The 22,500-nt window shown below is 45.7% G+C and overlaps 1 protein-coding gene across 3 annotated transcripts; it reads left to right on the forward strand.

Annotated features, from left to right (window-relative positions):
* The first annotated feature begins 1,131 nt into the window (after positions 1 to 1,131).
* Positions 1,132 to 16,559, forward strand: LOC134068651 (caprin-1-like). 3 transcript variants are annotated; one of them, XM_062524341.1, is made up of 19 exons: positions 1,132 to 1,292; positions 2,596 to 2,754; positions 3,710 to 3,772; positions 5,263 to 5,349; positions 5,713 to 5,957; positions 6,338 to 6,420; positions 7,079 to 7,243; positions 7,740 to 7,795; positions 8,049 to 8,132; positions 8,261 to 8,425; positions 8,575 to 8,671; positions 8,970 to 9,025; positions 9,315 to 9,398; positions 10,437 to 10,565; positions 11,200 to 11,341; positions 12,840 to 12,998; positions 13,176 to 13,285; positions 13,569 to 13,632; positions 15,326 to 16,559. In XM_062524341.1, the coding sequence occupies exons 2-19, from the start codon at positions 2,596 to 2,598 to the stop codon at positions 15,379 to 15,381; spliced, it is 2,004 nt and encodes a 667-aa protein (XP_062380325.1). In that variant the 5' UTR covers positions 1,132 to 1,292; the 3' UTR covers positions 15,382 to 16,559. The 3 variants fall into 3 exon arrangements, with proteins under 3 accessions (XP_062380325.1, XP_062380327.1, XP_062380326.1); XM_062524342.1 differs by lacking the exon at positions 1,132 to 1,292 and adding an exon at positions 1,889 to 2,002; XM_062524343.1 differs by lacking the exon at positions 9,315 to 9,398.
* The last annotated feature ends 5,941 nt before the right edge of the window (positions 16,560 to 22,500 follow it).

Raw genomic sequence — 22,500 nt, forward strand, 5'->3', positions numbered from 1 at the left:
TTCATCATTTCAAATAGCAGTTGCTTCTCTGAGATGAGAGTATACTACACTAATCACAGACATGACATTTAAGTTTTTACAAAAATGATTTTAAGTGTTTGCAAAAATGTTTAGTGTTTACAAAAATAATGGCCTTTGTTGTTATCACCATAGGGACAGACTTGGACCATGGTCAGTCCGACCACCACCAGTTTTAACCTGCCAGCACAGGTTTGAACATTCAAATAGAAGATTATTTTCTGAAGCTATTTGAAGTTATACAATTCCATTTTGAATTCAATTAGCCCAGATCATCTTTAGAACTTTCGTTTCCCTTGTCACAGCAGCCTAACTTCCATCAGTGAGCCCTGCAGTGTGTGTGCTGGCTCTCTTCTGCCACTGTGTGGTGAGGTAAGATACAGGCCAGCCGTAGAACAACCAGACACCATGCCTTTACGGACTCTATGCCTTTACACACCAGTAAAGCCTTTACAGGTGTTGGGGGAAATATTAATACAAATAGGTTACTCGTATAGTATGTGTAGTTATGTAGTATTCGCTCATTTACTACACAACAGAACCTGAGATCTTGACATCTGCATACCAAAGGGCAGTCAGGGATGTCCACTGATCATGGACAAGGCACTAGTGGGCCTAGTGGTGTCAATGTGATTCTGTGAACCCACTGACTTTAGTCTATTCAGGTCAGAGGTAATTTCAGATATGGGACTTCCACCAGACAAGGGATTCTCCTATTTTTTTTGGAATTGGAGTAGGCCTAAACTTGTAGCTTTTGCCCTACCAGACTTTATTAAAAGCTATAGTTTGCACATGCAAAAAATGTTCTACTTTTTCTTTTTGAGTTGCAATGGTAGGCTACCTTGCATGGTACTGGGCCAATAGGGCAAATTTAGAGGGGTCAGAAACTAGCTCACATTTACATTATTTATTTATTTATTTTCAGCATTTTAACCAGATGAAATGTGACCTAACTGTTGGATATATTTGATGTGTGATAACTGTAGAAAGGCTGTGTGTAATAGTTCTGGTTCATAATATGTAGGGCAAGAGTCTCCCCACATGAACTCAGGCACTGCCAGGACACCAAAGGGGCCTTAAATCCTCATCAATTCTTTGAAGTTCACTTTCGTGTTTTGTAGGCTAGTAGTCGGAAGGCCGACGTGCTGGTTCGCTTGACGTTACAACACTTCCAAACCTTTATAAGGATTATACGACTCTCAATACATACATTTAGCGTAAATATTTCCATAACAGACAAGACATCTTCTCCTTGAATAGGAAAGAGTGAAAAGGTAAGACAACATTGTAGACGGACACTTGACCACTTGGACGATAACGATATGTTAGCCCAACGTCTGGTTCTGCCGGCCGGGTCAGGGGTTTTCGATTGAAAATCAAGTTCAGTTCTTTGAAAATGCACTTGAATCAGTTAACTTAACAATAAAGTCAGTCGGTCTTTACCTGCCAGAAAACAAATGCCTGATGGACTTTGCTCATGGTGTCTTATCAAATTATCTTGCTAACAGAATAACCGGATTGAAAACCGCATGATAACATTACTTATCCCACTATAGCCAGCTAATCTCTGACAACAGAAAAAGGCACTGCCGTGAGGCGTTAGCAAGCTAGCCTGTTAGCGGCATGAAGACTGTTAGCTTGGAAGATGGCTAGCAGCTAGCTGTTTTAAATAAAAGAAAATGAACTGAGACGATTATCAAAATACGCCCGAATAGTGTTTAAAATCTTGCGGGTATTTGTCGTTAATGTAAAATTTTCATTTGTAAAAAAATCCACTTCATGACCGGCTTGATATACTGTTTATTGACCAACTTTGCTAACAGGCAGCCTTTTTCTCAAATGTAACGTTAGTCGCTTGCTATAATATTAGCTCGCTAACAGTTAGCCCCGCTAGTTAATCTCCTCCGCTTGTCATCTGTCGACGGTCATTCGGCTGACAAAGGAGGTCGCACATCGTTGTTTGTCAGTTCGTTTTTATCATCTTGTAAGTGTTACGTGTTTCAGTCTTGTGTTATTCGTACGTTTCGCAGATCGATCAAGATTTTGAAGTGACCGTCTTATTAAATCAGTGCATTACGCGATCTGATTGTTTGGAAGAAAGTAACGTTTGCCAACTGTCAAGGAACGCAACATTATCTCTTGTAGCAGTGTTTCAGGAAAGCTGCCTTAACAGCATCTTTTAATGCAGTGTAAGTTTCGAACATTCTGTAGCTATCGTTTTCGTCTCCACTGCAGCAGCAACTGCAGTTTCCTCTTGCCAGAGGGACAACTGTTTGTTAGGGGGCTGCTTGACCCATTGTTAGATTTAGTGCCCTAGGCCAATAAGTGTCTCTGCCTAGGCTAGACCTTTTCCACAGCGAAGGGCCATTGACCTAATAACGTTAAGCCTGTGCTTTAACTTTAATGTTGTGGTTAGCATACTGTATTGAAAGCTTTGCATTCAGAATATCATCAAGCATCTTTTCTCTCTGAAGTTTTATGTTCGGGTTAACGCGACATGTTGGTGATGCATGGTAATACGATTTGGTAGCCGTGCAGTAGGCCTGACCCCGTTACCAATTCTCTCGGCTTTTTTAGATGCCCTCTGCGATGAATGGCGATAGCTCGGTACACTCCACCAGTCCTGAGCTGGGCTCTGCCCCCGTGGCCTCGGCCGCCGGCGGATCACAAACGGAGGCACTGAAGCAGGTCCTTACGGTGATCGAGAAGAAGGTTCGCAACATGGAGAAGAAGAAGGTAGGTACTTAAGCAGAAGAATGCAATGTTGTGTGTTTTTGTATTGTTGTTATTTATGTATTGACATTAGCCATCCATCTGGCTGGCCATTTAGTATACAGAATCTGGCCACGTTTGACCGATTAAAGTTAGTTGTGACAACTTCAGTCAGAGTTTACTCTGTGTCTGTCTGTCTGGTCAGTAGTATTGATTTAGCACATCCCATAATGCTGTGTCAGCTTTACACCATCATATCCATCATATATACAAACTCCCTTCAAATCAGGCAAGGTGTATTCAGATATGTCAACCACCTTATGCATTCATCACGAGTCTGTTTGCAGTATTACAGTTACAAGTTATTGCAGTTACAAACACTAGCCCAGCTCTTCCTGCTCATCTGTACTGCAAGCAGGAAGCTGTTAGACATTCCGGTTGGCATGGTTACAGTCAGACGTATGGAACGTTGAGGTGACTTCCTGGGGTCACGGAACAGGATGGAACAGAGATGGCAGTGGCCTCCGGCTCAGAGCTAGGCCCGGGTCTGTTGGCATTCCGCTGCCCACACACCATGTCAAGGCTAGATTAGCGACAACAGCAGCGTGTGTGTGTGTGCGTGCGTGCGTGCATGTGCGAGAGATGATTCAACCTTATCTTGCATCTCAGAGGAGGAACACACTCGGCAGCCCAGTCGGTCCCAGAGAGAACACAGAACACACACACACACACACGCGCGACAGCTCTGGGGACATGGCCGCCAATCTCCTGCTCTCATGATGATGCTCTAGATGAACATGTTTGAGTTGAAACTATGATGTGTTTATGTGGGGGCACATTGGTGACGTACGGTGGCCTGAGAGGACTGCAGTGATTTCATTTCGCTACTCGTATTACGCAATAGGAAGTGGAGGTTCCTGTTCTCTCTGATTGGCTGGAGCTGTAACTTTCACGCTAACACACTCTTCTCTGTCTGCAGGGCAAGCTGGATGACTACCAGAGCAAGAAGAACAGAGGGGAGAACCTCAACACTGATCAGCTGGTTAGTGTGTGTGTGTGTGTGTGTGTGTGTGTGTGTGTGTGTGTGTGTGTGTGTGTGTGTGTGTGTGTGTGTGTGTGTGTGTGTGTGTGTGTGTGTGTGTGTGTGTGTGTGTGTGTGTGTGTGTGTGTGTGTGTGTGACAGTCAATGTCAGAGAGTGTGTGTGTGTGTGTGTGTGTAGTTTTACCTCGTAAACCACATCCAGTCTTAAAAGTACAATATACAACAACTGTTCATTTAGGCAGTTTCATACATGGACATAGATCTCTCTCTTCTTTCTCTTGTTCTCCCTCTCACGCTCACTCACACACACACACACACACACATAGAATCCCCTGCCTCCTTTCCACCATCTCCTACCTCCATCCTGTTAATTAGCTGCTCTTGTATAAATGCAGAAAGGATAACACTGTGAGCCTCTGTCCCATGCTATGCCGGGTGTGCAAGTGAAGCACTCAATTTGCGGAGCATAAAAATAGTTTTAGAAAGACTGGTCTAATTCTTCCGAACGTGCGTGACGTCAGGTCTGGTGTAGCCAGCTCCATTGATAATAATGGAAGCTAATTCAGACGCTTCGCTAATGGAATGCTTCAGTTACGTACCCGCTGTAGCCTCCCGGTCACTGTGACCCTTCAGTACTGGCCCATCTTAGAGAACACTGATCTCTGACCCATTCTCAATTACATTACAAGTTACAGCTACCACACACACACACACACACACACACACACACACACATTATAAATCACATGTCCACTGTGATCTCTGACCCATTCTCAATTACTTTGCAAGGTACAGCTACCACACACACACACACATTATAGATCACATGTCCACTGTGATCTCTGACCTATGCTCAATTACATGACAAACTACAGCTACCACACACACACACACACACACACACACAATGAAATGAAAAGTGTGGGAGAAAGCAGTGGCACTTGACAACACACGGGTCCAGGAAAGCAGTGGCACCACACACAGGTCCAAATTCCAAGAGACACGCTTGCTGACCTCTCTTGTGCGTGCGCTCTCACTCTTGCTCTCTCTCGCTCACTGTCTCTCTCTGTCTGAAAAGCCCTACAACATATACTTCAATAGTACAAAAAGACTGCAGCTAGGAGCCTGCGCTGTGTGTTGAGTGTGTGTGATATACTGACAGTATTGGTGAGAGAAAGAGCTGGCATATCCAGAGCTATACAGAGAATAAGTGTGTGGTTTTAAGGGATGAATGAAACCATCTGGCCTTTTGATGTGTGTGTGTGTGTGTGTGTGATCATTAATCATATGACTTTTCACTCAAATGCACATCTCTTTTCACCCCTCTTCATCTACCCCACTCTCCTCCTCCTTGTTTCTGTGACTTCACCCCACCCCCCCCTTATCCTTCTGCCATTTCCCTTATTTCTGTTGTTCTCTTTGTCTTCCTGAATTACCTACATTCCCCCTTCAATATCTCTCTCTCTCTCTCTCTCTCTCTCTCTCTGCAGGAGGCCCTGGCTAAAGCCCAGGAGGTCACCCATAATCTGGATTTTGCTCGGGAGCTACAGAAGAACTTTTTGGCTCTGGGGATTGATGTGAGTGTGTTCACCATTTTGTGTCCACCACTGTGTCGTAATCACAGACTTCTGTTGTTTGGAAGTAGTGATTTTATCATTGTGAACCTAGTGCATTCTGGGAGCTGTAGTTGATCTGATTGTCCCTAGTGGCTCTTGGAAGTTGTAGTTGATATCTCTTTGCCCAGTGGCTTTCTGAGTTGACGTGTCCCATGTGGCTGCTGGGAGTTCTGGTGGCCATGTCTGTGCCCAGTGGCTGCTGGGAGTGGTAGTAGACATGTCTGTGCCCAGTGGCTGCTGGGAGTTGTTGTTGACGTCTGTGCCCAGTGGCTGCTGGGACTTGTAGTTGACGTGTGTCCCTCCCCGCGTGTGTGCGGTGTCCAGCTCCAGAAGGCGGAGCGCAAGGCGTGCCGGCGGGACCAGCTGCGGCGGGAGGAGCAGGAGCGGCGGCGGCTGCAGCGTCTGCTGGAGGTGCAGCTGCTGCTGGACCAGCTGGGGGAGGAGGCGGTGCGGGAGGAGCTGCGGCGGGGCGACGGGGACGCGGACCACCCCGTGCTCACCAACGCCCAGCTCGGCGCCCTCGACAACTTCTACAAGCTCGTCAACCCCGAGAGGGACGCCAGCGGCAGGTCAGAGCCAGCAGGGAACACTACATTATACACACACACACACACACACACACACATGTCAGATGATGGGTACAACACACACAAACTCCAGATCAGGCACACAGACACACATACACACACGCCAGATGATGGGTACAACACACACACACACACACACATTTGGCAGATTAAGGTCAGCCAAAATGCACCATCTTTGGACCGTTGAGCAGATTTCAGGTCTGAGTAATAGTCTCTCTATGAATCTGGATGGATTGAAGCCAACTTGTCTAACTCTGGTGATCACTGTGAATAAGCTAAAGTCCCAAAAGTCGGCATGTTCCTTTAACCATACCAGCATCAGCTTCAAGTAGACTTTTCTTACGTGCGTTTTTGTGTTGCAGGTTGGCGGAGCAGTTTGAGGAGGCATCAGTGCACATGTGGGAGTTGCTGGAGGGCAAAGACAAGCCTGTTGCAGGGACCACTTGTAAGTGGCACTGCACCACCAACAAACACACACACACACACACACACACACACAGTGATCACTGACTAACCGCGACCTCACACACTTCTGTAGCTCTCTCCCACACCCTTGAGCTGTATGTACTGTAGTGTGTGTGTGTGTGTGTGTGTGTGTGTGTGTGTGTCTGTCTGTCTGTCTGTCTGTCTGTCTGTCTGTCTGTCTGTCTGTCTGTCTGTCTGTCTGTCTGTCTGTCTGTCTGTCTGTCTGTCTGTCTGTCTGTCTGTGTGCGCTGTAGTGCTCATGTTGTCAATAAGCTCTGCCAGCTGGCTCCAGTTGCCCACTGGCCTAGTGGTTCAGATCTTCCCAGTGATTTTTGCCAGCAAGGCTGAGGGCTGGAGGCCCGAGAGGGAGAGAGAGGGCAATTTGATGGTGTTGCTGGACTGTGTGTGTGTGTGTGTGTGTGTTGTAAAACGTAAATGCTCCTCAAGTTATTGGGCCATAAGTGCTCTTCATTTTTATTTTTGTGTGACAACTGATTTAGTTAAATCCATTGAATGATGTCATTATTTGATGTCAAAAACATACCGAAAAATCAGTTTGAGGTGGAAAATGTATCTTCAATAAAAGTGCGTCAATGTCTTGGATGTCTATCTTTACGCCGTGTGTGTGTGTGTTTCAGATAAAGCCCTGAAGGAGACGGTGGATCGGGTGCTTCAAAGCGGTTACTTCCAGCGCGCACACACACATCAGAACGGAGTGTGTGAGGAGGAGCTGTCCTCGGCAGCGGCGGCAGCCGTGGCCCCGTCGGAGTCATCGGAGGCCGACGAGGAGCCGGAACCAGCAGGTAGTGCACCAGGCCGCTGCAGTCTGGGATTTGTAGTCTTTTTGGGAAATGTTTATATTAAGGTTTGCATGTATACATTTAGATGTTTATAATTAAAGCTTTCTCTTAATGTGCAGTTATACAAACCGTCCATTGCAGCCAGTGAGGCTGGATGGGATTTGTATTCTTTTTTTTATTTCAATTTCAATTTAGTTTCAATTTAATTTATCGAGTGCCAAAACTTTACACGTGTCTCATGCCGCTTTACAGAGTGTTAAACATGAATTTAATTCATTCATTCATTTATTAGTCTTTCTATTTTCTCCAATGCGGCTAACAATACAGACATACAATTAAGTCACTGTACTTCTAGTGTTTGCATCGTATCATAAGATATCAGCTAATATCAGTTCCTCTACACTGAGAGTCTACAGGATCTCTTTACCTGTGTTGAGTGGATGATGCTGTGGTGCATGCTGGGATTTGTAGATTGATGTGTGTGTATATTGTGTTGTAGTGGCAGAGGGAACACCTGAACCGGACTACACAGAGGTTGTCGTGGACACAAAAGAGGTGATTTTGTTGTTGTTGTTGTTCTGTTTCTCTTGTAGAATCCTAATTGTATGTGCATGTTCATGTAAGTACATTTGTGGGTCATGAGTGCATTGTATTGATGGGCCAGCCCTCTCTGTGTTGGTGCTATACATCCTTTTGTTGTGTATAGGTTCTATTGTTTTGTGTTGTGTTGAGGTTCTCATTGTGTGTGTGTGTGTGTGTGTGTGTGTGTGTGTGTGTGTGTGTGTTTGTGTTTGTTTCTCTGCTATAGTTCATAAACATGGAGCTCGTACCACAGGATTCCCACAGCAGCACACAGGAAGAACCAGCGTCAGAGTGGAATCAGGAGGCAGAGGTGTGTGTGTGTGTGTGTAGTCATATGTTCAAAGTTCAAGTATGGCTCCATAAACCGTGGGTCCATTTCGATGTCCAACTACTGTTAAATGTGAAATGACTGTGTGTGTGTGTGTGTGTGTTTGTCAGGTGTCGTTGCATACGCAGCAGCAGCCGCAGCCGCCCCCCTCTGAAGCTCCTCCTCCTTCAGCTGGACCTGCCCCTCCAGTTGCCAAGGCAGCTGATCCAGTGGTGCGCAAACAGGTGGTGCAGGACCTGATGGCCCAGATGCAAGGGACATACAACTTCATGCAGGTGTGTGTGTGTGTGAGACATGAACTGCCTTGATTCATGCACGTGTGTGAGTGGGCGGTTTGTGTCTTGATTAAGTGCCTTGATTACTTCCCTTGACGCTGTGTGTGTGTGTGTGTGTGTGTGTGTGTGTGTGTGTGTGTGGCCTGCAGGAGTCTGTGCTGGAGTATGACGGGCCAGCCATGGATCCAGCCATAGTGTCCGTGCAGTCCATGAGTCCCGCCCATAACCTAGAGAGGACGCAGATGGGTATGCATCCTCATAACACACACACACACACACACACACACACACACACACACACACACACACACACTTCTAAAACAGATATGCCCACATACACGCACTTCTAAAACCGATATGCCCACATACGCACACTTCTAAAACAGATACACACACACACACACACACTTTCAAACCAAAAGACTCTTTATCCTCACAGCCCTACACTATTGCTTATGCAGCATACTTATAGACTAACTTGTACACACACTCACACATTACAACCTGCCAACACACTTTTAAAATAAGATTTGTGTGTGTACAGTTCACTCAGAAGCCCAGCTGCTCTCTCAGACCAGCGCTGTCCCACCACAGCCAGAGGTGAGTCCTGATAACCGAATGGCAGCTGTCTACACACACACTCATACACACACACGCACACACACACACACACCCCTCTGGCTTCTATCGCTGTTGGACCTGTGTCCTTGTCTACTGGAGCTCTCAAACTGTCTCCCCTCCTCTTTCTCTTTATTTTCCTGTTTCTCTCGCTCTCCTCTCTTCTTTCTTTTTTCTTTCTCTCTCTCCTCTCTTTTTTTCTCTCCCGATCCCTCCCCCTCTCTCTCCTTCCCTTCCCTTCCCTTCTTCCCTCCACATCTCCTGTCTCCAGGTGTCTCTCCTCTCCTCCCCTCCTGAGGATTTCTCCTCTGCTGCTCCTCTCTATCCAACCCCCCACACCTCAGACCCTCTGCAGGTAAACACACCCTCCCTCCCTCCCTCCGTGTGTGTGTGTATGTGTCTCCTCTGCCATATTTCTACAATGTGTGTATGTGAGGAATTATGGCATTTGTGTGAGTTTATCCACAAATGTTTATATCTCTGAGCGTATGTGTGTGTGTGTGTGTGTGTGTGTGTGTGTGTGTGTGTGTGTGTTTCCTCTGCCTTACTGCTACAATGTGTGTATGTGAGGAAATTATGGCATTTGTGTGAGTTGATCCGCAAATGTTTATATCTCTGAACGTGTGTGTGTGTGTGTTTCCTCTGCCGTACTTGTACAATGTGTGTATGTGAGGAAATTATGGCATTTGTGTGAGTTGATCCACAAATGTTTATATCTCTGAACGTGTGTGTGTGTGTTTCCTCTGCCGTACTTGTACAATGTGTGTATGTGAGGAAATTATGGCATTTGTGTGAGTTGATCCACAAATGTTTATATCTCTGAACGTGTGTGTGTGTGTTTCCTCTGCCGTACTTGTACAATGTGTGTATGTGAGGAAATTATGGCATTTGTGTGAGTTGATCCACAAATGTTTATATCTCTGAACATGTGTGTGTGTGTTTCCTCTGCCGTACTTGTACAATGTGTGTATGTGAGGAAATTATGGCATTTGTGTGAGTTGATCCACAAATGTTTATATCTCTGAACGTGTGTGTGTGTGTTTCCTCTGCCGTACTTGTACAATGTGTGTATGTGAGGAAATTATGGCATTTGTGTGAGTTGATCCACAAATGTTTATATCTCTGAACGTGTGTGTGTGTGTGTTTCCTCTGCCGTACTTGTACAATGTGTGTATGTGAGGAAATTATGGCATTTGTGTGAGTTGATCCACAAATGTTTATATCTCTGAACGTGTGTGTGTGTGTTTCCTCTGCCGTACTTGTACAATGTGTATATGTGAGGAAATTATGGCATTTGTGTGAGTTGATCCACAAATGTTTATATCTCTGAACGCGTGTGTGTGTGTGTGTGTGTGTGTGTGTGTGTGTGTGTGTGTGTGTGTGCGCCCTTTAGGCCTCGCTGTCCCTGTCGTCTGAGCAGCCTGCCGTGTCCTCCCTGCCCTCGGTGTCCCAGCCTCCCCCCACAGCTCTGCACACGGGGGGCATTAACGTCAACGCCGCTCCATTCCAGTCCATGACGGCGGTACGCTCCCACCCACTCGCCCACCCCGCTCTCCTCACTCACACACTCTTCTGTGTCCTCAACTTCTCTTCTAACCCTAACCCTCTTCCCTTCTACTCATCTTCTCTCCTCCTTTTTCTCTGTAGTTTTCTTCGCTCTCTCCTGCTCTTCCCTTACCTTCCTCATAACATGTTCTCCTCTCCTCCTTCTCTCCACCTCCTTCTCTCCTCCTTTCCTTTCCTTTTCTCTCCTCTCCCTCTCTTCCCTTTCTCCTCTCTTCCATCGTCTTTCATCCCTCTCTCATCTCTCCTCCCTATCTCCTCTCGTTCCCTCCTTCTCTTCCTCACTCCTCTCCTCCGTCTCTCCTCTTCCCTCTTCCATCCTCCTGTCTGATTGGCTGTGTGTCAAACCGCATTCTTCCATCTATTAGTGTGCACTTAGTGCTTACTTGCGTTGTGCCCAATGTTTTAGACGAGTTTTCTAGGTTAGTATTGTCCTAATATCTGCACTATTACTTAAACTAAGTATTTGAAGTGTGTAAGTAGGCGGTTTGAGACTGTTGGTTTAAGTAAAGCTCTGCTATCTTGTAAAGCTGTAGTATATAACACCTTCACATTGTCATTGTTTAAAGCCTTCCTTTCTGATTGGTCCCCAGGTGTTCAACCTCAACACGCCCCCTATGCCTTCAGCCAATGAGGTGGAGCAGCAAAAACTCTCTAGCCAGTACCAGAGCAGCTTCAGCCCCAGCTACAGCAGTCAGCCCGCCCACTCGGAGGAGCAGACAGACATGCAGCCAGGTGAGGGGGAGAACAGAGACAGGAGGCCGCTCTTGAGGACTCGTGACCCATTAAGAAACCTCACCAATAGGCGTGTTTCCACTGTCGGAACTATCGGGCCGTTTTTCAGGGACTTTGCCGATTGCGCGTGTCTCCACTGACCGGGCCGTTCCGACAGGGCTGTCTTCAGGGCCATTTACAGGAACTAAAGGAGTACCTGATGGAGGGTAGGTACTAAAAACGGCCCGGTAGAGTCGCTGGGCGGTACTAGTGGCTACCTCGCGCAGATTGGTTGTCGCAGTGACATCAGCAGATCACGACAAACAACCTCGAAATTTTAAGTGAGGACTGAGGAGTTGCTAGAGGATTTTTTTCACAACATGAGAAGCAGAAGACGATCTACTTGACTCTACTCGTCAAAAGAACTCTTCTAGTCCTTCCAGTCTCCTAGTCAAAACAGAGCTTTTCGCTGTTGTCCTTGCTTGTGTGATGCCAATAAAACTCACTTTCCAACACGTAATACTTTTACACTTTGCCTGTAAACTGAGCTAGCTAGCACAGTACATATAGAAAGTTAATGGCAAGGGCTAGTAAGGTTTGCTAGCTAGAAAGCTAAGGACTGTGGTTAAACGTGTATGTTGTTACAAACTAACCTCATTGCTTGTGTGTGATACCAATAAGACACACCTTCGGACACAATAAACCATTTAATTTAGCCTGTTAACCGACCTGGCTAGCTAACTTTTGCACCGTAGCCTAATGAGTGATGTTCGCTAGCTAGCTAGCGGTTTCGTACACGCAACCTAAGCCTACAAGCTGTTTACAGCTCCTCTAGTCACGGTAGAATTTCATGTTTGGTATATAGTTAATCTAGATACACTTATGATGTGGGTGCTTGCGTTTCGTTACGAATCTGCAGTCTTAGTTGGTATAGAAATTACTTAAGTGACAGCTATATCGAAACGAGTAAACGGACGCGATTTGATGACGGTGTCGCGAGGTCCATACAGGGCCATCACTGTAATGGAGACACAACGTCTGAGAGGTCAGTCGCGGCCCGGTCAAAAGCACCTTCCCCCAAAAAAGTCCCAGAGCCATGGTAAAGGAAACACGCCTATTGAATCACAGACTAGATACAGTTCCAAATCGAAAGTTTGCATTTGGACGTGTTATGATGCCTTAGAGTGACAACTTGACATACTTTATATTGCAAGAAGCCATTCTGAATTAAAAGGTTCCATCTGACATTTTTGTCAGATTTGAGTTATTGACATATTCTTATTCGATGACAAGTTAATAAGATGAGGTTTTACTTGAAGTTATGCATTTTTGGCCATTATATCTAAAAAGGCGTGTTCCACTTATCGTTGAAACTCTAAAATGGAATTCTAAAACTTTGAAGCTCAATATCTCAGAACTACTCAAAATGCAGAACCCTATAAGTCTAAGGGGAGTAAGTGTGTGTGATTGGTGGGTGTGTCGTTGTATGTCATTAACATAACTTCCCACCCCGGTGCAGTGGTGGGCTCCTTCCATTCCCAGGAAGCGGCGCACCAGGCCATGGGGCAGGGGGCGGGGTTTAACCGGGCGGGGCAGCCCTTCTACGTGGCCAGCAGGGGCGGAGTCATGAGCCGAGGAGCACCAAGAGCACCGCGTGGAGCAGTCAACGGCTACAGAGGTGTGTGTGTGTGTGTGTGTGTGTGTGTGTGTGACCGTTTCTAAAAATTCCCACTCTGGGCACCTAAAATGCCAGTGCCAAGTGGACGAAGGGCTGGAACACTAGGGCCCTGAGAGCTGGAGGGTTGCTATTGTGCTGGTGCTGGTGCTGATGCTGTGTGGTGTTTGTTGTCTGCAGGTGGTTATGATGGCTATCGGCCTCCATTCCCCAGTGCTGTGGGGGGCAATTATGGCCAGACTCAGTTTGGGAACGCCCCTCGAGAGTACAGCAACAACACCTACCAGAGGGTAATAACACACTCACAGCACACACACACACACACACACACACTTAACATTGTACATGTCATTCTAATCAATATACATAGACACTTCAGCATGAGGAGTACAAACCCCTGTACACCTCATTCTAACCAAGCAGCTTTATACATGCAGGTTTTTACACACACACACACACACACACACACACACACACACACACACACATACATACAGCACCAATTACAATTGGGATATTAAAACTCCTCTCTCTCTCCATCTCTCTCTCTCTCTCTCTCTCTGTCTCTCTCAGGATGGCTATCAGCAGCAGGGTTATAAGCGGGGTGCAGGGCAAGGTTCTCGGGGCGTCTCTCGAGGTAACGGCCAGACGCGCTCCTAACGGCTAACGATGTGCACCCGCCTCCAACGTGCACCCCCCCCAAATCTCCCTCTCCTTCTCTCTCTTTTTCTTTCTCTCTCTTTTCTCTCCTCTCCCTCTCTGTTCATTTCTTCTCCTCTCCCCCCCCCCCCCCCCCCCCCCCCCCACGCTCATGTTGCTAACCAGAGCACAGAGGAAACACTAAGAACTCACACCAGGCTTCAAGCTGCCCGCTGGATTTTGGGTTTCAGCAACAGCTTTTCTTTTCTCCTTCTTTTTGTTTTCGTTGTTTTGGACACTAGATGATTCTCCTGTAAACTTGAAGAGAGTATTTTCATTAATTTATTTTTTGTACAAAAGGAAATGCAAAAAAGCATCCTCGGGCCACACGACTGACTCTCCTTCACCCCCTCCCCCCTTCCCCAGACATCTCCGCTGCCTCCTGTCATCCTCTCTTTCTCTTTCTTTCTTTTTCTTTCCTTCTTTCTCTCCCCCTTGGTCTCCATCTCATTCCCCTCTCCAGTTCCTGCAGATGCATTTAGGTTCTTAAAGCACTCATCGTTTTTGTGTTTCGTTCGTTTTTGTCCATGGATGTGAGTGTTGCTGCAGTGTGTATGTGCGTGTGTGCGTATGTGTGTTTTTGAGTGATGTGTGTGCGTGTGTGTGTGCGTGTGTGTTTGAGTGGTGTGTGTGTGTGTGTGTGTGTGCGCTCGCGCTCATGTTGCCCATGTCGCTTGTGAAGAGACAGTTCCAATAAAAGCTGTTGCATCACCGCCTGTCTGCTGCTTCCTATTCCTTGTTTGGCTCCGCCTCTTCCTTTTGATTAAGCTCCTCCCACAGCCACCTGGATCCACCCACATCACCAGTCTCATCTGTCAATCTAAGCGTGGACCAATCACGCTTCAGAGAGCCGCAGCAACCTCATTTAGCAGACTTTCCCAAAATGACCTCCAGTGTGATACAAGTGCACTCAGCAGTGCTCCCTGGGGTCCAACACAGAACATTGTGTTCTGGCTCCGGTATACTGGAACATTGTGTTCTGGTTTCCGTGACATTCCATTATAATTCCAGTGTACAGGAACCGATTCCGGTGCATAGGAACAATTAGTTCTGGTTCCAGTGCGCAGGAATGTTGCGTTGTGGTTCTGGTGGTGTGGGCTGACTTGGGTGCCTGTGCGACGGGCCCGCGTGGCTCTTTGGGTTCTGCTCTAGAATCACTGAGGGGTCCTGCTTCGAGTGCTGCTAACGGAGCCGGCCATTAAGGGACCCGTACTGCGGGGCCACTGCATGAACACGGCACAGTACACCTACACGACTCCTCACAACAGCCAAGGCATTTATGCTACTCTCAAATCATACGCGCAGCGCAGGGCTCCCAAAAGCCTGTGTGTGTTGAAGACCGTGCTGGTGAAAACTAAATGTTGAAAGGTTCAACCCCTTCCTGAAGAGAAACCCTCAAAACTGCAGAACTGGACTTCTGTAATGTGTTCGATAGACACTGGCACATTGATTGATTAATTAATTGATTGATTGATTCATTCATTCATTGCCCAAAGGGGAATATACAGGTGTATGTATTTGTGTGTATAAACAATTGTTGAAGTATGTCTAAGTTTGTATGTCCCTGTGTGTGTGTGTGTGTGTGTGTGCGCGTGTACATGCATTTCCTGGCATGTGTGTGTGTGTTTCAGGACGTGGAGGATCCTTCAGATACAGCCGAGGGATGACCGCACACCAGACCAGCTAACAAGCACTTTTAAAGGGAGCACAGCCCTTAACTGCCCCTAAATCCCCCACCCCAGCCCCCTCCTTCAAACCCCCATCTGACCCCTCAAACACACTTACCGCCACCCTCCATCCCACCCAATCCTGACTGCTCCCCTTCTTCCTCCTCGCCCCCCCACTCCCCAGGGCCAGTGCCACTGCTCCGTCTCCGAGCTAACTGAACCCACTCCGACTGCCTTGTGTTGTGTGCATTAACGGGAAACGATCCAAAGACTGAAGCTCCACTGTGGCTCCTCTGAACACACTGCAGAGCCCAACCGTGCAGCTGCCTTATTGTGGTATACTCAAGAGCACGCCGAGCGTCGCCTGCTGCGGTATTCTTTATTCTCGTTCAGAAAGGCATTCTGGAAAAAAAAACGGATGTCATTTCCTGTTCTAAACCTCGTTCAGAAAGGCATTGTGGGAGAGCGGAGACATGTTTTGACTGAGCGGTTCCAGAGCATCAGTCAGGCTCAGTCTCATAGTACACTCACGTACAGACCGACTAGATCTCAATGTCCACACTCGCAGACTTTGAGGCACTTTCCTGCTAAGTTTGTGAGGGTCCCACTGTCCAATCGTGAGGTGCATGAGGGCTTGCTCGCAGACTTTGAACCCTTTCTGTAAGTCAGAAAATGACCAACAATTTATAGCATGGTGACGTGAGGGTTTGCCAGTAGAGGAAGTCTAGAAGTAAAAAAAAAAAAAAGGTAAATGACTGCCATAGGTGTTTTTGGTGTTGTCAATTTAACATGATACATCACAGGTGTTGTTCCTGTTAATGTTAATACCATTTGCAGCCTCTCAAACTCATCGCTGATGTAATGAAGATTTTTGAGAGTTCAAGACCTTAGACCTTAGGGGGGATATTGAGATTCAGCCTCTTCTACGGACACCACTCCTCATTCGCCTCCTGTAAGCACAGGACGTGTCTGCAGAAGGTTGCTGGTGGTTGTCGTCTGTTTAATCTGCCTGGCTTGACTGTTATTTCGAGCTCTGTTGGGATGTGTTAACTAACACGTGGCGGTTTGTGAACACAAATGAACACACAGGGTGTCTGTCTGCCTCTGATTGCACTGAACAGCATCTGAGCAAATGTGAGCACTGCACTGTCTACGCTTTACATTAAAAAACGATCTTGCCATGGATCTTTTACTTGTGTATTGTGATGAGGATGTCCGTTGAGTTCTATTAGAACGACCGTGGAATACGGCCGCCATATTGGTAGGGGCAACATACCCCCGTAAATGAATGGAGACCCATGGTGAGCTGAAGGAGTTTTGGGCTATAAAGTCCTCAAAACTCACAAATATTTCAATCGATGGGCATAAATTATATGTCATGGTTACAAGTAGCTAAACTAAGTTAAGAAAACAAAAAAATACCACTATTTACGTGGGGAAAAAATAAACATTTTGATGAGATCAATTCAAAACACACACAAACTCATTAAAATATATTGTCGGATTTATTTAAATATTTGACATATAATCGTTTCATTAAAAAAAACTATTATTATGGCCGTTTTGATTGTTTAAATTAGGAGATGCCGTCAGTTCTGCCACTTCGAACGTTGCCATTTCACTACTACTGCAAGCTGTCTGACAACCAACATTCAAATGACGGCATTTGACAACAGTAACAGGACACAGATCATATGGATATCGTTTGACAAGTGGAAACGTTTGCCTTTACATTACCCCATAAAATGTAAGGTTTAACAATTAAATTGGGCAAAGAAATGGACACTTTTCTGAAGTTATCCGGTCCTGGACCGGCTTACGTTACGTTATGCTATGGCAGCAACGAGCTAACAGGTAGGCTAACTTACTTTCATAAAATTAGACAGGTTAAGACTGTATGAATACTATTATAATAAAGTGACTACATGAGTAACGTTACGTTACAGAATTAATTTGCCTTCAATTCACAACAAAACCATAGTTAACTGACGTGAAATTAGCCTTGCCACGTACGCTAGTCAGTACTATTAGCCAACTCAAAACCTGTTCTCTACAAGCCTTTATAAGACTGTCAAATACAACAACAGAAAACATAAACGTGCGATTTTACATGTACAAGGCCATTCCCATATGTTTAGAAGGCGCTACGATTTGCACAAAGCCCACAGGGTCTGTTATCCTATCATTTCCACTCTGAGACACCTGTTTCTCCATAGGCTTCCATTGATCTATCGGTCGACATTGCCCCTAGCAATATGGCGGCGCTCTTGCCGTACGTTCTAGAGCCCAATGCGGTGTCTATGTATATATGTCTATGATCTCGAGTGTCAGGGGCCCGTTGCACAAAAGCAGAATTAAGACATCCGGGATAAGTTACTGAGCCGCGATCACTGAATCCTAAACAAGAGCATACCGGCTGAATTGGTTGCACAAAGACCAATCCAGGATGAGCAGACACGGATTCATCAAGCCAGGTGTAAGTTATCCGGTGTATGTGCGCGTTCTCGTTTCTCCCCCAATAACTCGCGGTTGGAATAAAAAAAGACGCGAAAAATAGCGTCTTGCACACAAAGTAAACAACCGCTTTTGATATAGACTAACAACGAGGTAAAGTTTTACTTTTTTGGATGGGGGATCATGATTATTTCTGTTACATAGCGGGAGTAGGTGTGGCAGATCAACTGAATGCAAATTTACGTATGCACCCACGTGTGTGAGAGCTTCCTTGTCTCGGCACGCAACGTCATTAGGAAGCGCTTTGCCACCGCAAAGATGCACAAAGTATCTTAATTTGTCTTAAAAGCCGAATTAGTTCAAAACACCTTCGAAAAATGTCCCCTCCACTTCCAATCAACTACTACAGCAGCCTATTCATCAAACATCTGTCAAAAAAGAAGCAAACAACGAGTAGGCTATGTTATCAATTATAAGGCCACCATAATTTAAATGACATCCGTATTAGGCAGACATTCTGCTGTGTTTTGCGAGTAAATGCATGTTGCAAATAATATTTAAATGGAATCTACAGCTCTTTAAAAAAAATCACGTGGAGGTCTCATTTGAATGACAGCTAGCTGAACCAATCAGATAATGTAATTACCATTAGAATCAACTTATCTTGGCTGTGAGCCTGGTCAGGAGCAGGCTAGCTCCACAGAATAAATCGCCATGGTAACTTATACCATAACATATCCTGCTGCCCCCTATCCCGCTTTTGTGCAACTGGATCACGGATAAATTGAGCCAGGATAACCAAGATATCCCGGGTTAATCCCTTATCCTAGTTTTGTGCAATAGGCCCCTGGTCTTGATGTCGGCTGGACCTACTGTTCCTCCCCCACCTCACCTGACTGAGTGGCTGAGGAAGAGCACATTTCACAGGGAAACACACACACAGTGACATATACCTCTGAAGTTGGCCTACAAAATGGACCCCAAACTGCCATCTTTGCCCATATAAGGAGATCCAGATCTCCTTGAATGGGCAAAGATGAGCCTTTCTTTACATTCTTCATCATTCTAATATGTCAAAGAGATTATGTTTTGTAACCTTCACACCAAACAAAAGTTTTAAGTGTTCTACAGCTTCTGTATCCAACAACTTTTTGATAACTTGATATGCTCTCAGCAAAAAAAAGTTGGTCTTCTGGCACAACTTATGTGGGGTAAGATAAGCCTGTGATTAGTTGGTCCAAACAGATTTCAGGTAAAACATTTTTATTTTCTAAAAAAAGAATAACAATCATTTTACAAATAGATTCAGCTGAAAAATCATTTTGAATCTTGTAGATTTAGGCCTTTTTGTCACCTATTTATCTTTGAAAATTCACCCATTTAATTTAGTTAATTTAGCTCTTAGCAACACTAAGGAACCATATAGAATGAGGTCACAAAATCAAGGGAATCATACAAATCTTACAGATGCAATAGAAGTACTGGTTTGGTGGCCCATCTTACCCCACAGCCACCATTTTGAAAGAAAATGCTTCTCACAACAAGTTAAGATAACATTCATGATTTCGTTTAGCCCTAACATCATAGCTTAAAAGGACACCAATTGAGGTGTAATGCATCTGAATATTGTTCTCTCACATTCTCCCAAAATCACCTCTGGACATGAATGGACTTAGAGCTTAGAGAGCAAAAAAATCACATTTTTACATATAATTTTTTACCACATTTGCCATGTGCTGTACATTTCCACATTTTGTAAGGAATGATTCCCTCTTCCTTAAAATGCTGTCACATGATAAAATGTGTGTACGGATTCTTAGGGAAAAAAGGGTGGCTCACCCCCTATGGCCCAGATCAGGAATTGTGGGGAAAATCTAAAATCCTCTGTGGAATCAGCTCTTTTACACACCTATCTAACCTGGGGTCCTCAGTGCCACTGACTAGCCTGGCACGCCCTCCCAGTGACGCAACGCCTTCAGGCTTTTGCTGCTGGTCTGGTCAACTGCTCATTGAGAAGGATTTCTGAGTTCCCGAAATCTGCGGAACTGCCCCCTTTGGTCGAGAACCAATCAACTTTGAGCAGCTCCAACGGCTCTGGGTAGAGACCATAGAGCTCCCCAGTCCCGCCCCTCCTCCGAGAGAGGTGCTTGTCCGGAAGTAAAATTCTCATTCATTTCTCCCATTGACTTCTGGAAAAATTCGGATATAAAGAGTTTTAGACCATGCCTTAGGCTAACCAGCTACGATGTGACTCATAAGCATATAACTTATAATTTCGAGTGAAAAAATGAACAGAAAATGTAAAAAAAGCGAAAGGTACAAGACTGTGTACATATCTTAAATTCCGAGATAGAGAACTCAAATCCCAGGATGCTTTGCAAACGTACACACATTTCCAACATTTGCAGCCTAAAGATAGTTTAACATGGTTCCATATTAATCTGAGAAAAGAAGATGATTACTTCCTACCGTTTCCATTGAGTAAATTCAACCTTCAAGATGAGAAAACCGTTATTTTTCGGAAGACCACACATCGGTCCTGATCAGCCCTGCAGCCATTTTAAGTTTTGAAGTACCAGCGAGACGAAGCTGGACGATAGGCGCGGGAAAAGCTGAGTACAGTTTGTTTGGCATTGCCATGGCAACGGCGATCTCTACCAATCAAAGGCTCTGCTTTCACCAGTTTTACACGTTAGGGTGTCGGGTAGTGTAGTACTCTCTCGTTAAATCGTGAATAAAGCATTGTTTTCTCAAAACAAGGTTGATGCCCCCATTAACTTTTGACATCTATATGAGCAGGTATAATCGCTTAGTCACATCGTAGCTGGTTTTAAGTCTACCATGGACGGTTACGATGTTATGGCGTATTCTCCAATTGTCAATGGAGAAATTGTATTGGATTTTTACTTCCGGACAAGGCTGTGGGCGGGACTGGGGAGCTCTATGGAGGTATTATAAGAACTGGAGAAAGTGAACAAGTCCCGCCCCCATTCATTTCAATGGGAATGCTAGGCTAGTGAAAAGTGCCAAAATTGAACGATTTTTTCAGGCTTCAACATGGCGTTTCAAGGAGCTTGTTTCCGGTGCCGTTTTACTTAGCCAATTAAGTGCCAGGTTACCGATTGACGTAAGGTACAGAAGGAGAGCTCGTGCCCACACTAAGCTCGTGCATGAGCTGAGAGTGGAACAGCCACCAATCAGCATGAGTAAAACGCATAGACAGTAAAAGATATGGACAGAGCTATCACGTAGACGGCAGCAGAGACCGAGGAAGCAAATTTCAACGGTTTTTTTAGGTCTTCTTATTCCGTCATAGGTCTCCTGCGCAGGCTCAGATGTCGTACATGTGACGTAGGCACGTAGTCTGACCGAGTCTGACCTATGGCGACGCTTTACTCTCGCTGGACGCATGCGCCTTTAACACTTTAGCATTGACTTTCGAAAAACGTTAATTACTCCGCCGATAAGACAGTTACGAGATTATTATGTCAATTTCACAATGTAGTATGTACCCCGACAATAGAAAATGTTCATATAAAGGCTTAAAACGGTTCAGCTGTAACGTTATTTGATGTCAAAGTGGCGCTTACGCCCCATAGGATTCAATGGAATGGCCAGCTAGCCACGGTCTTCTCGTTAGCATGGCGGCCGCCATACCGTCTACACTCTCAGAACGTTCGCTGCCCCCTTGGTAAAACCCATAGACTGGTAAAACCGTAAAACGCAGGTAAAACGGCACCGGACATGATGTATTTCTGGAAAATGGCGACGAGGAAGTGCTTTGCTAATCGGCGAAGCTAATCAGTCAAATCCATAGACAGTAAAATATATGGACAGAGCTATCACGTAGACGGCAGCAGAGACCGAGGAAGCAAATTTCAACGGTTTTTTTAGGTCTTCTTATTCCGTCATAGGTCTCCTGCGCAGGCTCAGATGTCGTACATGTGACGTAGGCACGTAGTCTGACCGAGTCTGACCTATGGCGACGCTTTACTTTCGCTGGACGCATGCGCCTGTAACACTTTAGCATTGACTTTCGAAAAACGTTAATTACTCCGCCGATAAGACAGTTACGAGATCATTATGTCAATTTCACAATGTAGTATGTACCCCGACAATAGAAAATGTTCGTATAAAGGCTTAAAACGCTTCAGCTGTAACGTTATTTGATGTCAAAGTGGCGCTTACGCCCCATAGGATTCAATGGAATGGCCAGCTAGCCACGGTCTTCTCGTTAGCATGGCGGCCTCCATACTGTCTACACTCTCAGAACGTTCGCTGCCCCCTTGGTCAAATCCTGACCCCCTGGTAGAGACGTGTTCAAGGCAGCGGAAAGAGTGTTGTTATTGGTTTAAACTCGGCAATCCGCTTTCTGACATCTACCAGTAGCAAATCGAGGCACTTAAAGGAGGCGGGTCAACCAGCGCTGTCAAGAAACCGTGTTAGCACAGGCTGTTGGTCAGACTAAAGTCTCGCAGAGCCTTTGAAAGTCGATGGTAATCAGGCTAGCCACTGACACCTGTGCATGTGTCTTGTGCACCTCTGTGTTTAAGGTCCTTTGTCCAACCCCCTCCTTCTACTTGAGGAAGGGACATTTCTTGTGTTTCCAACGGTCAGTCTACCCCTTGGAAATGTCTGCATCCCTCACTTCCTGGCCCTGAGCTTGGCAGCATGTTTTGCTGACA

This window comes from Sardina pilchardus, chromosome 21, assembly GCF_963854185.1.
Source record: "Sardina pilchardus chromosome 21, fSarPil1.1, whole genome shotgun sequence".
In the NCBI taxonomy this organism is placed as follows: domain Eukaryota; kingdom Metazoa; phylum Chordata; class Actinopteri; order Clupeiformes; family Clupeidae; genus Sardina; species Sardina pilchardus.